The 16,495-nt window shown below is 37.7% G+C and overlaps 1 protein-coding gene across 2 annotated transcripts; it reads right to left on the bottom strand.

The window, feature by feature from the left end:
- Positions 1-1,799: 1,799 nt before the first annotated feature.
- glyr1 (glyoxylate reductase 1 homolog (Arabidopsis)) lies at positions 1,800-15,097 on the bottom strand. Of its 2 annotated transcripts, XM_020644220.3 has the most exons (16): positions 14,983-15,097; positions 13,776-13,812; positions 13,600-13,679; positions 13,368-13,506; positions 12,020-12,130; positions 10,697-10,780; positions 9,468-9,521; positions 8,907-8,957; positions 8,599-8,672; positions 8,332-8,431; positions 7,840-7,950; positions 7,634-7,735; positions 7,268-7,430; positions 5,539-5,718; positions 5,226-5,350; positions 1,800-3,009 (listed from the first exon to the last, which is right to left on the bottom strand). In XM_020644220.3, the coding sequence occupies exons 1-16, from the start codon at positions 15,018-15,020 to the stop codon at positions 2,935-2,937; spliced, it is 1,524 nt and encodes a 507-aa protein (XP_020499876.1). In that variant the 5' UTR covers positions 15,021-15,097; the 3' UTR covers positions 1,800-2,934. The 2 variants fall into 2 exon arrangements, with proteins under 2 accessions (XP_020499876.1, XP_020499877.1); XM_020644221.3 differs by lacking the exon at positions 10,697-10,780.
- Positions 15,098-16,495: the final 1,398 nt, after the last annotated feature.

Below are 16,495 nucleotides of genomic sequence, written 5' to 3' on the forward strand. Positions count from 1 at the left end.
GTCAGTGAATACACGTCAGTAATTAGGAGAGTATTTATTTAACAGCACAAAAGTCTTTATATTTCCACATGTACACAAAATCATAAATATCCCCCAAAACAAGTTTCACCCTCCTTCCATTGATAGAATCCAACTCATTGACATTTCAATGTGATAATAAACCAGATTATATAAGCCACATATTAATAAACCATTAACACTTGAACTGAACCTATAGTAGTTAGACATAAAGATGTTAGTCTGTCAAAAGTTACTGCTTTCATAAACCCAAGTTATTGTAGATATAAAAGAAACCCTAATCAACCTTATGTACTATTTACATTTGTCATCTATAAACCTCTCTTTACACATAGTGTGTGTAAGGGGAATCTAAAAACAAATGCACTAGGTTTGGCAAACATAAAACCTTACCATATGGTACAATGAATTATTAACATGCAATAAAATTAATATATCTTACGAATGGGTTTTCATTTCAGTGTAATCTGACTAAAACTGCGGACATAAAAATCACTAGGGATTTTTTTCCAATAAGAAAAATGATTTCTGATGGTGAACACTCATCCTGTGATGAGCAGGTTTTGTTGCTAACACCAAGTCTACCTAAGTCATTTCCAAGGGGGTGATGGGCCACTTTTATTGTTCTTATTCTTTTGAGGCATTTAACAACATTGTCTCCTTCAAGGACATCTTCATTCATCCATTTCTGCAGGTAATTCCTGTCATCAGCGGGGATGGATAGGAGCCCAACTATGAAACATGCATCTTTCTTTCCATGGAGCTGTTAAACAGCTGGGGAAATCCAATAAAATATAAGATTGTGTATTACATATATTGAAACATGGACCTGAGGCCTGCAACCAAACAAAACAGACACTGCAAGTATGCTTGACCTAACACCATAGGCCCTAATTTTACTCTGTGTGTGATGGGCAGTTTTAGTGTTGCAATGATACACATTCTGACAAGCACAAACAGATCAGAGCAGTCTTGTCTGATTTGTGCTTCTTTCGGGTCTCAGATGTAAGAACCCAGCTGTTTCATCCTCTAAGGTACATAACACCATGTTTCTTTGGCATTGTCATTTGCAACAGCAAACTTATTGGGTTATGTATGAGATCTTCATGGGTCCATATCAAAGGATTAACTCAAGAGAAAACTCCTTCTGAAAGGACTCTACCAATCGTATGGACTTCAGACCTGATTCAAATTGTTGCAGTTCCCAAACAAACTAATTAACTAGAACCCATCTTAAGAGCTTATTCTGCAGTATGTTTATATAATAACTTTTGATTCACTTAGACATTACACAAAAATAAAACATAGATCGGTGGGATGGATAGGAGCCTAACTATGAAACTGATGTTACAGAAACACACCCCTTCCGACCTGCAATTAGACTTCAAATGACATGGATCCAAGTAGAGCCTGGCTCGTTTTCTTTTTTGTTTTTTGTTTTTTTAACAAAATGCACATTTTTTTTAATCACATTTCTAAGCATAAGCAGTGTGAAAAAGATATTTAGTAACAACAACCATCTGTAAAATCTATAGCTTTTGATGACATTTCTTGGTCATATCAGCAAAAATATATGAAAATTCCATAATCACCTTTGATAACAATTAATAGAAAAATTATCCGCCGTATTTCAGATCAGTCTTGTTAAGCCAGCGACTGCTCCTCATTTGACCTAAAATCTTTTTACGGCCAGGTAAAGAATAAATAAATAATACAATGGAACCCATGTTGACATTGAGTTGTGGGCTCTGGTGGGTTAAGTATGGAAATGTAACAACCGGTTTAGATTAAGTGAGTTATGTTTATTTAAAAGTTTGACTGATACTGCACTTATAACTACAAAACAAAGTCAAATGTATTCATTTTACAGCTTTTAGTTTCATTTTTGTAATAGACATCTTCCCAAAGCACCAACTCTCAAGTGTTTCATTAGTTTTGTTTTAAATCCTGCATTTGTGTCCCAGGATGTTTTAAAATTCCCCTCCAAAACGTCTTTATTATGACTACCAAAAAAAAGAAACCGTTGATGTTGCGCTTATTATGACCTCAACTTAAAATAAAACTCAACACGTAGATTCATGTCATTTCAGAGAAATATTTAAAAGATCAATTTGAGAATGAGAACTCTTCCAAACACAAGAATGAAGGATTGTAGATGACATAATCTCGAGTCTTGAAAACAAAAACCAATAATTACTGCATTTTAAGGCCTTAACAAACTGTTGTTCATTCTTTAACCTGTTCAACAAAGATCATAAACACAAACATAAAAGCATAAATCATCAAATCGAATACAGAATCAAGCCATGCCAAATGTTGCCAAGTAGACCTAGAAACATAAATAAATACATCTATTATTGAAAGACTCAGGGGGTTATAATATTAAGGCAATGCAGTGGCAGGTTCTTGGTGTTTTTTTCCATAAAATTCTGGACATTTAAAAGAAAGCAAAGCTCAAAATCAATTAAATAAACTCATCATCTGCACATAAACAAAAAATCTGTAGGGTTTTACGCAGCCACTTAATGTGACAGCAATGAGTCAGACCCCCTACTCTTCACAATGGCACTTGACCAAACACCCTTGCCAAACACCCTGAACAACTACTAGAAACTTTAAGTTTTCAGAAACCACACAAACTTCCTCCTACAGTGAACTGCAGCAATGCAGAATAAACAACCTTGTATGGAGCACTCTTACAGCCCATTTACCTCCAATGCAGTCCGTGCTTTTCTCAAGGTTGCTGTTAACAAAGGAATTACTATCTCATGATTTGTGGGCAGGAAACATGGCTGGTGCTGTGGAAAATGGAAAATAAAACCCCCAAGAATTTAAAATTAAAAACATGATACATGACAAGGGAGAATAATAAGGGATGAAAGACTGCGTGGTCCTGAGGAGAGATCACAGCTCACTCTAATGAATGTATGCTCTGTAGACTGCAGAAATATCATTGTCTGACTGGTCCAGTGCCTTAGCCCGCTTGTAAACCTGTAAACAAGAAAACACATTTCAGTTATGTTGCAAAGGCATTTTTTTCTGCACTTGTTAAATTACTGTTTGGGGGGGAGAAAAAAAAAAAAAAAAAAAAAAAAAATCACAGAGAATGTGGTATTCTCATAATTCTACCAGAACAACCCCCCCCCCCCCCCCCCCCACCGGATTGTTGATGGGCGGTTTGCCTCCCCCCACCCCCTTGCTCCCTATCCCTCTTCCTGCATCTTATCCCATCTCTCCCCCTATCCCTTTCCAAGCCCGGTGCAGTCTAGGCCTGTGAAGGCTGTTTCATCATGAGCCGGGGATCCGGCCGGTGCTCATGTTGGATAGGCCTGGTCTTTGTAATATAGCAATAAGTAAGGTCTTTTACCTGCTTTTTGTAAAGTGTCTTGAGATAACACTTGTTATGAGTTGACGCTATACAAATAAAAATTGAATTGAAAAATTGAATTGAATAGGTAGAGGAATACATTGATTCATAATTATTCCATGCTATCAAATATTATATCTCTCCCTACTCCTTTGAATCAGAGAAGAGCTAGTTATACAGTATAAGAGGCAGGCAGCAGCTCTTTTATTTTCCACTTAAGCTAGACAAACTCTAATAAAGGCCTGTCTCGAGTGCCTTGTTGTGCGGTGATTTTATTACCAATGAAACTAACAGATCAACAAACTGTTAAAACAAGGTTGCCTTGTTGCCAACAGAGTGCAGCTCTTAACCATTATTACAATCAACAAGACCTACTGGACACCACATTAGTCTATTAGAAAACTGTTGATACAAATTTCTGAAGGCCTTAACAAGTCAAGTCAATCCATGCTAATTAGACATAAATGAGAAGCATGACTGAAATCTACATAGCTGCTTTGGTTTCAGAGTTCTGGTACTGTATTTGCATTCTTACTGTCAAACTATCATGGCTTATTGGAATTTGATGGTCAAGGCCTTTATGGATTGTCAACAATAAATGACTCTAAAGCCGTTTTCACATACTGTATGCACTACAGATAATATCTAGATAATTAAAGGAGGACTGCTCCGGAGATTCTCCCGACTTAGCCGTTCACATATGCTCCTCACAGCGGGGGACGTTCCCTGTCAGAGGGGAGGAGGGTCGGGGACTTCCTATTTGCCTTTTGAATATTTGCCTTTATATCAATGCTATGTGTAATGCAATGGAATGACAACATCCATAAAAGAGAGGAGAACAACATACTGATGAACAGAAAACATAATGCAGCCGTTTAATTACGTGCACAGAGATCGTAGTGGTCGCACGCAGACACTCTATGCACCGTGCAGCAGTAACTGTATAGAAACTTCACTCCCCCTCCTATTGGCTCGAGCTGAATTCTCCGGAGAATAGCCTGCTGCGTTCAGCCCACTCGGGAAAAATTATAGGGGTCTGGCCGGAGAAACTCCGGGTGAAGTCCGAGCGAAACATTCGGCTGTTTGCATTCACATATACAGCTCCTACGTGAAATAACCTGAGATTTCTGCTTGTGTGAAAATGGCATAAATGTATCTTGATAAGTCAAAATGTCTGGAGTGAGCACTGATTACACACAATTTGTCGGCGAATTTCATGGGAACTGATCTTGACAAAACTTTAGCCAATGGTGAAAAATAAATATTCTGGGTCCTACTGAGGAATGAGGCACTTAAAATAGTGTCTGATTAATTTTCTACTTATGGTAAAATAAAATAAAAAAAGACTCCCAAAACTGGGGGCAAATTAGCTTGATTACATTAAAACAAAAAAAAATATGAACCTTAGAAAAATGTACAATTCTTCAGAAACTTCTGTGTGGCATGAATGAAAAAAGCAACATCTTCATTTGTCTTAAATGTGTAAATTACAATTGCTAAGTTTTATTGCATTTTCTGAAGCCGTCTGTTTAATGAGGAAGATGCCTGCCTGTGCAATCAATGCCAGCATGCATTGTGTTTTGTTTAGTGTTTTGCTCATATTTGTCAAATACTGCTAATGGCTATTCTCTATCACTACCTGACAGGATACAATCGCTTAACAAGGCATTCACAAACACACGTTATAGAGCTTGCAGGGCAGAACAGAAACTTACTTCTCGGTCATCATCATACTACTATTTTGAAACAGATGTCACTTGCAGTAAAATGAATGCTTAACGGGAATTGAAACTTGTCAATCAAAACTATTATTTGATTATGTTCTTAGAACACAGTTTACCTCATTGGCAGCTGCAGCCATTGGGGTTGGATGGTTGGCCATGTCACCCATGGATATGGCCAGCCTCAGGTCCTTCTGGATATGTTTCAAATAGTAGTCCGGCTTAAAGTTGCCCTGTAAAATATCTGAAAGTGACATGAAATAAAAACTTGTTTTAAATAAGCCCATCTTATCAACATCAAAAAAAAGTTGTTTTTGTTGAACAAGTGTTTTTATGGCCACACATCACTTGAAAATGAATTCATGTAAAAATTCAGTTCATGAAAGAATAAAGTAAGTAAAGTAAGAAACTTCTTATGTTATTTTAACTTACTTTGGCATTTCTGGTCCACGAAGGTGCTCGCCATCTGGCCCTGGCACAAGATGTCTAGGAAGGTCTGTTGGGATTGCCCGGTGGCCTGGGCCAAAGTAAGCCCTTCTGCAATGGTGGCCATGAAGCTACCTTGCACCATGTTGAGGATCAGCATCATTCTTGCTGCATTCCCTGCTTCACCTTAAACACACACAAACGGACACAATCAAAAACATAAAAACGCAAACACAAGTTTTTGTGTAGAAATATAATATATCATGGCAAATCTAGTATACATCTGGGCATTTCTCGCATTCTTTAACTTGGAATGACGCACTAGATAGTCAAAGTGACATCAAACTTTATGTAAATAGAATGAAAATATGTGGTTTCTGACAGCCTAAGACACACTTCCACTCAGGGACACTAAGATAAAATCCCTCTGAAACTAGTTTGTTACAAAGGTTATAAAATTATTTTTTTGCCTATAAACAGGACTCAGAGGGCAGACATATTAGCTCCCCTGGAAATATATCTGAACACACAGCAGACCTACTGATAATCATTCAACTTCTCTGTTCTGATAGTTTTGTTTAAATTGCCTTAACGGCAGAATGAGCAACATTTTACACATACATATAGCAGAAATCAAGTACCGTAAAATCTGGTGTATAAGACGCACTTTTAATACCCATTTTTTCGTCTGAAAACTTGGCTGCGTCTTATACACCGGTGCGACCATATAAAATACTGAAACACGCGCCGTCATTAAAGCGGGTGCAGCAGCCTCTATAACTGCAACCTGGGGTGATTAAAAACCTTACAGTGTATGTTAAAAACCCATCCCCATTTCCCGTGTATTGAAAGCTGAGTGCACGCTGTGCTGGGAAAGGCGGTGACACAGACCGGGCTGGGTTACAGTGGTATATTGTTCTGTAAATAAACCTTGTGGAGTGTTCTTTTGATTGAAAGACTCCTATATTAAATTTAAAGAGTGACCAGCAGAGTCGGGCAGCACGACTCGCAATGTTGCAAGCTAGGAGTCTGTGCCTCACAACTTTCCCTGCAGCAGGCTGAGAGCTCAACTACCGTACTGTAGCTAGTAGGAGTGCAAACTCCTGAACATGAAAAAAGACGGGACTTTAAGAGCTGCACAGAAACTGCACGTTGTAGACATCGCTGAACACCATATAAATCGTCACACAGGAAGACAGTTTTTTTCTCTCTAAAAGACCTTCAAAACAGGGTGCGTCTTAAATACCGGTGCGACTTGAATTAGGAGGACTTGATGGTAGGAGGCTCAAAATTCCGGATTTTACGGTGTATATCCTCTGAGTTAGCCAAAGTTTGGTAACATTAGCCTGCTAACACAACAATGCAGGCCACAGGCAATTGCAGCTCGAGCCGAGAACAATTTTGTCCGCCGCTTGTGCTTAATGATGCATTCTAATTGATAACTCCTTTGTGCAAACTTGAGGGGAGGGGGATTCGAGGTGTGTCGTTGGAGTAGAGTTGAGGCTTCAGTTTGTTTTGGTTTCATGTTGGTGCTCAAGGGCGACATCTACTGGATGAAAAAGTCACACATTCTTCCTTTAATAATGCTCAATCATCTTCAAATTATCCCAGTGCTAACTGAAACAAGTTTCACATGTGCTTGATGTAAAAAGTTTTGAGAGTGTATTCAACAGGAAATCTTGAACATGTGTCATACTAAACTGCATGGCAACCTGTATTAGAATATTTTTAATACCCAGGAAGAAGGAGGTCTTGCCCATCGCCTGGAAGCAGCTGCTGCAGTCTTCGTAAACCGTTCTGTCACCAGCTGCCAGTATGACCAGCATCCCGTCATTGGAGAGTTGCTGGCTTCCAGCAACTGGAGCCTCCAAGAAACGGCCACCCCGCGACGTAATAACCTGAAATTGAAATATGCAATAACAACATAATTCAGAAAGACTTACACTGAGCTAATGTTGATAGAAGCAACTCATACTCAGTTTAAAGGGTCTGGATTATTCCTGATGGTAGGAGGCTCAAAAACTCTGCATGTTTTAATTAAGCATGTATTTATTGCGCGATCTTCAGATAATGTCAACGAATTGATAGTGAGTTTGTATACCTGTGAGAGTTCTGTGATGGTCTCTGGGTCTACAGTGGACATCTCAACATAGCATTTGCCTGGCCTGATTCCCTGCAGCACTCCACTTGGTCCCATTACCAACTGGAGGGGAATAACAAAATGTACACAGAAGGATTTTTTTACCCACAGGGCTATGATTCACATTTCTGGAAGAAGCCATTTACAGTTTTTGAGATGGTACTTACATCCCTGGCAGCCTTTGGGTCTGAGACACAAGAGAAAGTGATGTCACACATGGAAGCAACCTCTGCAGGAGTCCGACCCAACCTGGCCCCCTCCTGGATGAACAGGTCACACTGAAACACAGAGAGCATTTTCTCAACCTCTATCAGCAGCATGCTCACTTAGAAAATCATTATCTGGTTTGCCATTATAGGCACCCATTATCTTGACAAAGAATAAAATCACTTTTAAATAAAAAAAATGTAATGTTATAATGTATTGTTTCTGGAATAAATTAATCCCTAAGAATACATTGTTTAGATAAGAGGCCAGTTGGTCTGTGGAGGAAAAAAATGGAAGTGATTGAAAATTTAAAAAATGTAATTCAATGGCTAGACAAATTAAGCAGAGACAGAATGTAAATGTCAAATTATTATATCAAAGCCCACATGAATCAAACATGGTTTAAACAGAATAATGCCTGTATGACATTTTAGTGTGTTCTATATCAGTACCTTTTCTGCTGTGCGGTTCCACACTGTGACAACATGACCCATTTTCAAAAGGTTGGAAACAATACCACTACCCATCAGTCCCAGACCCAGGAACCCTATCCTGGTGGACAAAGTCCAAAAAGAAGACAAACAATTACTAATAAATAATAGCAATAATTTATCAGCATCCTCTAAGCTGAAATCCAAATACCCTTACAAAGATGAGTTAAAAAATATGTCATTTTGATAATGGTATTCTGCAGTGCTGCTGAGAGGATGTGTTAATACCTTTTATCTGTTGGTGTGATGCTTCCATTGATGGCTGTGCTGTCTGCTGCTTGGATGGAAGTTGACCCTGTGTCCTGAAAAATCAAAAGCAACAATTTCAATTTCATACTGAAGCGGAGAACAACAAGCCACAGCCTGATTTATTTAAATATATATATATATAAAAACTGTATGTAGATTTGTATATCAAAGCATTACAATTCCATATGGAAAGCAGTTATTTTCAAAAGTTAATTTTGTTAACAAATTAAATCTATAGAAGTGCAGTCATTGACTAGTTAGTTTGACTTAAATTCACTATAAAGTACCTCTTCAATGATCTTCAGGCGTTTACTAATAGGTTCCATTGATGATGCTGGCTGTGGGCAGAGGGAAACAATAGAATAAGGACTAACCAATATACCCTAGAAACCAGGCAGAAGTTTTAAATGGCATAAGATGGTGTCTTTTCTGCTTGCCTCAGTTGCATGTACATTGTTTCCACTATTATGTTAATTTTGTATACATTGTTATACATGCTGTGGCAACGAGCAATTAACACAAAAACAATAGACAGTTCCAGTCCCCTCATCCAACATGTTCTCAATGTGCCATACTTTGCCTCAACTACAAGGAGTATCACCAGTAATTCACTGGATGTACAGACGATCTCCAATTGTTTGTTCAAATAAAATCATGACATTGCACTCGTGTGACAAACAGCAGAGGCTTGCATTTGTTCAGATAGGGGAGACATATTAAGAGGAGAGCACCACACTCATCAGATTCAAACTCAAACAATTAATAATTTGTAACCAAGGCCTATAATTAAGGAGGTCTAAATAATAAGACACACATGCCAGAATATGAAGACACATGTTTCCTCTTACCTTGTCAGACTGGCTTAGTAGGAAGTGATGGAAATGTGGGTCGTCCTTCACGGGCTGTAACAGGAGAAAAGCTCAGTGTGACAGACTTCTCATTGAATATGTACTGTCCTGGTGGAGAATAAAGTGTCAACACAGCACAATGCCGACACACCAGGGTCCTATTATGTTCCATAGAGAAAATCAATTCCGACTTGGATAAGCCCAGTCAAAATATAATGTAATATCTTAAATTATTCAAGTTTTACTCGATTTTTTTCCCCAAATCAAATACACAAAGCAGAAAGTGAGAAATATTTAAGCCCTGTACGCGTTCAAATTAAGCACGAACTATTCAGTGAAAATGTTTTTTTTTTTTTTTTTTATCCTTTAAGCTCCTTATTAAGACTTATACGAATTAAGAGCAGGAAAAAACAAACTTTGCAATTTAAAAGAAAAAAACAAAAGTGTCACAGCTGAGGATGGCCTATTAATATGAGCAACTTAACCCAGAAACAAGTCACTTTCTGATTCTCTTCAAGTTAGTGGAAACTCAGGTACTTTATATAACACAATGAGGAAAGCCTGATTGATAATTCTGCATTGATTTTTACTATTTTAATGTGTTGTATTAATATAATAACTACTTTCAATAGGTTAGAAATTAGGGAGATGCACAGTTTACACTCCATTTTATTTTGTACATTTATCTCTTCTGCACTCTGGTTTGCAATATTTGTATGCAGTTCCATTCATTCAAAACCGGTATACTGTATAGTGAATAAACAAGGGCTACAATCAGCTTACCGATTAATTCAAATATTTGTGAAAACGTTTCCACTGACGTAAAGACCAACATTTCATGACTGAATGTTTATTAGGGGTTGCACCGTTTCTTTACACACCCACTCATCTACCAATTGATCATACTGATAAAGAAGCAATACATTCCGAGTGGTCAGCAACCCTGATCCAGCACAGCAGGTTAGCTTTTATTACTATAAGACACTCACAGAAGGATGCTGGGAAGTTGGGACGACTGACCCAAACCTAAGCCTCCTTTGGAGCCTTCATATATAGAGTTGGGGACCACACTGACAGAGCAGGCCACATTTTCGGCAATCAAGAGTGAGCACAAAAAGTTCAGAAGGGAAAGGTTTTCAGTTGTTGGGAGTTTTAAGGCAAAGGTCAAGGTCAGGTAGAAGTACAAACAGCAAGGCAAGACAGGCTTGGTGGGAGGGGGGTTCACCTACACTGCTTTCCCATTTGAATCCTGAGCCAGGTCCAGCCCCAAGCCTCTCAATAGTGGAAGGCTCTGGATCAGAGTCAGTTAAGTCCTTCAGGAGGAGAGAGACACATATAAACCTCTTCACCCTTTTGATTTTGGTTAATGTCTCCTGTAGTGGGATTTTTTAGCATCACATGCAAATGTGACTGTGTGGAGGACCATTGCTATTTTGAACCTGTGTGTCTTTGTCAAAATGAATTTCCTATTCTGAATTTAACAAATGCCTTTTTGAAAAGTAAGGCTTTCTTTCTGTTATTATTGCTTTCTCAACTTGGATTATGTCATACATAATTGAATTCCTTGGTTGAGGCACAAACCTGTAGGAAGAAAACACCACAAACATTATTCTTCCACATTTAAGTATTATTCTTTGAGTAAGTGCAGACTGTTCTCCAAACAGCTGCTGGAAGGAGACTGTATCCAACTTTTATCAATTATCAGATTTGGCTGTTCAAGTAGAAATGGTGTTTTCCCCTTTTAAGGATTAGAACTGGTGACTGATAGCCCTACATGGCTTTGGTGTTTCAGTGTCTAAACTGGAAGAGCCTGAAAGGTGAAACCCAAGTATTTTTCTTTCTTTGTTTGTTTGCCTGTAAACTAGCTATCTAATTGTCAACATCATCTACAAGATGTCCAAATCTTGCAACTGAGAAATATTTTCACCTGAGCGGGTGACTGCTGTTAGAAGCTCAAAACTCTTAACCCATTTCGGAGTTAACCCAGCGTGTTGAAGCTGGGATTATTGCATGGTTATTCTGCCTCACTGAGATGGTGGGGTAACATCTCTGTTTTAGGTGAGCCTGCCCAGAACTTTGCTAGTGTTTGCAAAAATCATGACTACTCCTTATGTTACATTTCTTGAAGTTTGTGCAATCGAAAGGTAAGATGACTCTAAAGTTCAGGAGGAGCATTTAATTTTCAGGATAAGTATAATGTACATTACAGTACAAAATAATAAGAGCAATGGATTTCACTATGTGACTAGCAGAGCTAGTGACTTAGTTAAACTTACTTCAAACCTGCAAACAGTAACCCAGTGTTATTATCTAACTAAGAATTGTCACCATTATGGTAAAGTAAGGACTTTGCACCGTTATTTAGGAAAGAATATATGTATAGTAACAGCAACATGCTGCAGACCTTTTACAGTATCATAGTAATGTGTCTTTTGCTTTACTTTTCGGGTCCCCATTTTTTCATTATTTACCATCATGTGAATTGCATATTTCAAATAATTCTTAACTGATACTTCAACAAATATGTTTTAAACTTTTCAGTGTCCTAATACCTTTTCAGATGGGTCCTTGAGGGCACTGAGATCCTCATCCTCCTCCTCAAGTATTTTCAGAGGCTTGCTTGGTGTTTTCTTTCCTTTTGATTCTCCTTTGCCATCCGAGTTCTGTAAAAAAAACAACACATGATCACTTAGTGATGCTATTTTTGCACGTATAGAAAGTTCTCGGCAAAGTGAAAGTAAGCTTGACGTATAATGATACGGTCTAAGCTGTTTACTGAGTGACAGGGACAACTGATTTACCAAATGTCACATACACTCTCTCTGGCTAGCAGCTGGTCTCAAGAGAAACCATGTGTCCACCTGAATAAACATTTGCAGAAACTGAATGTGACATCTGGGAGTATTTCACTACTTATGAGTGAGAAAAGACTCACTTAGTAAATTGTTAATTTGATCTGACCAGGGGCTTTGATGGAAACCAGCATGTCCCACAGCTATTTGTTTTGGTTGTGGTGTTAATTAAATACATATAATTCATCAGTGCACACAATTCCAAGCTGTGCTTCCATTATTTTTAATACAAAAAAAAGCACAACACAAAATTTTAATTTTTGAGTAGTCAAATTTAAATATTCACATTGAGTTGTTGAACAACAGTGGACATTTGTCACTTAATAAAACCTCTAAGAGAAATCTGCCAAATTTAGCAATTCCTACATCAATCAAATAAGTACTTGATTTCCTCATTTATAAAAGGTCTACAGACCTATGTGTGAGGAAATTGACTTGGGCAATGTTGTGAGAGTAGTCTATTATTTTTAGGTAACAGACAAGTGGCAGGAGTTTATATTCCTTTCTTCTATTCTATAAACTACTCATGTTCTATCACATGGTTGTATATTATGTGAAAAAAATGCCAGTTTCCTCTAGAAAGAAACAATTATTTGAACATGTGGCTTTTCATTTGGCATCCCCTTAATTATCATTCAGTTTTTGTTACATTTAAGGTCACTATACACTAAAGCCCTGAGAAGTACAACACTATTGTTCAGCACACACTAGTCCTGAAGAGCGACCAGGGTTCATTGACAAGAACTGTACATTAAGATTTAGTCCTAATGCCCGACTGAAAATTGTGGTTTATTTTGAATCTTTAATCTGAATTAAGTCATAAATTCATAATATTGAAATGAATTTCTCAGAAAGATACTTCTACAGGCTTAAAAACAAAGACCAAACAGATATAAATTATAGAAATCCTCTACAGAATTCCGCGAGATGCATCACTTTGTAGAATTCCCGACTGCTTGTAAAACCATATACTATCTTGGTAACATCAGTTTTGTTCATTAACATGGTGCTAAATGAATTTAATGATGTTTTAAAAGAACTCCCTCACCTGCTCTTTCCCCTTTGCTTTCTTTAGAAAGTCTTCAACTGCATCAACTGCCTGCTGGAAACGTTTTCCTTTATTTATCTTGATCATTTCCTCTTTGTGGGCGTGGTAGGGCTTCAGCTGTTCTACTTTGATCCAGGCACTAGGCAGGCACACAGAAACACAGATCTTACACATTTGATGGAAAAGTCGGATCAAGGTTGGTCAAGGCAGGTACCTCTTTTTCCAGACTTACTGGTCTTCAGTTCCAAAGAATTTCACAAAATGGCATTTTTTGCCTCTTGGTTTTTTCAGATCCTTGGGGGGGCTCACTACCTGGATACAAAAAAAACAGTCCAACATTAGCAACAAATTGTTTTCAAACAAATGTTGGTAATATTATTCTGCTTTAAAGCTGTTGATAGTTCTTACTTTTCCTGGCCATGGTGGGTAACGGCCAAGCTTCCCCCTGAAAAAGATAGGCAATGTATTTACCAAATGTGTATCTGTCTTGCCAGAACAAGGCAACACATACCATGAAGCCAACGCTTTAATGTCAAATGCAAGGGCTGTATATTAAATAGGTTTGGGTGCAATTATAAATCTTGTTTACTTGTTCTTTAGCAAAATAGATACCAAAATGCAAGTAATAGACACCAGTCCTACTCATTACAAATAATCTCAAACCCTGAGTGCGCCACTTTTCACAATGCATAACACGATTACTGTTCTGAGGTAACTAACCCTATATGATGCTTTGTTTCAACTGAAACTCACAGATGTCTTGACTAACTATTCTTACGTGTCGTTTATCAGAATTGTAACAGTTTCACTTGGTCATTTTGGTTTTCTTAGTTTGCTATTGTGTTCTCATGAACTGTATAAATACGTCCTCTTCATACATAACAGGACGTGTATGAGATATGCAACAGCGTCTGGGGCAAAACTACTATACCTCATACTTGTTCAAAAGTTATACATTGAATTAAATGTAACTCGGCGGATGTGATTTTGGGATACTCAACGATGTCGCAATAAAAAACATGATCGCTGCTTCGATTGCTGAAGGAAAACGTTAAGGTTATTTTTAATGTGTGGATTACTAAACTCAAACGCAACGCACTTGTACATATGTGCAACAAAAAATCATATGACGATAATATATAAAAAATAAACAACCGAAGATAAAGGAAAATAGCTACACAAGATAACACGGAAGCCACAGGCAAAGCTAACGTACCAACGCAAGTTAGATATCGACTTCAACGACGTTGCTAGCAAAGCTCGTCACACGCCACCTCAACATTTATAAAACATTGTAAAGTTGGACATGCATATTGGACCTTCATTGATAAATACGTATGAGAAATTTGGACTGAACAAATTACAGACCTGTGTATTTATCTTCGATTCTAAATGTTGTCTTTAGCTTGTCCGCTAGCTGGCAGCTAACGACGGCTGCTGGCTGAGTCAGCTTAGCTAACAGTTTGTTTAGGTGACATTAACTTACATTCAGAAAGTCTGAATAAGGCCAGCGTGAAACATTCATGTTTAACAAACGTAAACAACACTGCTTGATATAATGCAGGATAATTAAGAAATTATAGAGTTGTTTAACAATGTTTAAAGGTTTTCTCACCACACTAGGTCTCCGATCCTCAGATGCACCGTCGCCATCTTACAACATTAATAAACGTCGCACTGAATGATGGCAAAAGACAGCTCACACCCACTAATCACATGTGAGGACAAACCCTTCCTCACCAACTTCCGCTTCTCAGTTTATTGTGAATATCAACCATGTTTAAATGTATTCTTTCAACACATGAAATTTACAATATAGGCTATACAGACCACCAAATAGATGTTAAACCAAATAGATTCTGTTCTGGGCGACGTATGCTACAAGGCATCTTAGGCTTCAACCCATATTTGTTTGAAGAGTGTAAAAAATGTGTAAAAAAATGAAGAAAAAAGTTAAGTTTAAGTCATAAATATTTTGCAAATGGTAGCCCTATTCAATTTAAGCTTTGATTTGTTAAAAGTTTAGCATTTGAGTTTGAAATCAAACAGAGTTTAGTTGAATATGCCTCTTACAAAAGGTCCCGCTGGGCCCCTGACAAATGGCCAGACCTCAGTTGTTCTCATATTACTTCAATACAATTACTTGTAGAAATTAAGTCGTTTTTCCACTCAATATGATTTTATCCGTCCATCTATCCAACCATACATTATCCATACTGGACTGTCGCTGGTCAATCCCAGAGACCAGGGCTGACAAAGAATACATAATGAGATCAAGACTGCACTTGTACTATTTCTTAAAGCTTTACATTTTACATTTGTATCACGAATTTCCCCTGCTGTCTGGTAACTGACACATGTTCCAATTAGTATGCATCAAAATGTGTTTAAAGGCACTTCTGGTCTGAAAGCTGTAAATCACTCTATTTTCATGACCCTTTGGCAGTCGGCCTAGTTAAATACATTACATAGTAATTCAAAATACACTTTTTGAAGTAATCAGTCTTTTTGCTAATGTTATTGTTTGCGTTGCATATTGAGTCATTATTGGTTTTACAAGAACTCAAGAAGGACATTTCGTCTTGGTCCAGATACAGATACTAAATACATTATTACAAACTTGTGTCACATCATAGCTTCTGATGAGACATAAGCCCCCTTTAAGATTTCATTTGGTATCTTTTTTGAGTATTTTGAGAAAACATCCCATTTCTGACTGATTGTAAAATGTTTTTGGCCAACTTTGATAATGGAAGGCAGTTTGTAAGAAAAAATGTGATTACAGTAAACTACCACTCGGAAAATATCTATGTATGTACTGTACCTTATGCCTTAAGTTGCGTACACTATGTGGGTATGAACTGTATAGTTGTGTATCTGTATCTATGTATGTATATGCATTTATATTGTGTATATATGTGTGCATATATACACACAAGTGTACCTCTACCTTTACATGTATGTTATTGCAGTTATTGAGTTTTTTTCTGATTGTGTAATATTGGCTGGTTGGTGGGTGGCAAGGTTTGGGGGAGCATTAAGTGTGAGTGATTGTGTGTGTGTGTATTTGTGGTGTGGGTGTCTCTGTGTTTGGATTTACCTTTCATTATGATTTTATATTACTGATG

Source organism: Labrus bergylta, chromosome 16 (assembly GCF_963930695.1).
Source record: "Labrus bergylta chromosome 16, fLabBer1.1, whole genome shotgun sequence".
Classification (NCBI taxonomy): domain Eukaryota; kingdom Metazoa; phylum Chordata; class Actinopteri; order Labriformes; family Labridae; genus Labrus; species Labrus bergylta.

Coding starts and splice junctions, on each gene's coding strand:
- glyr1 (XM_020644220.3), bottom strand. CDS start 15,020: ATGGCGACGGTGCATCTGAGGATCGGAGACCTAGTGTG. Junction 13,813..14,982: donor AGGATCGGAGACCTAGTGTG/GTGAGAAAACCT, acceptor TATCTTTTTCAG/GGGGAAGCTTGGCCGTTACC. Junction 8,673..8,906: donor GCCTGAAGATCATTGAAGAG/GTACTTTATAGT, acceptor TTGATTTTTCAG/GACACAGGGTCAACTTCCAT.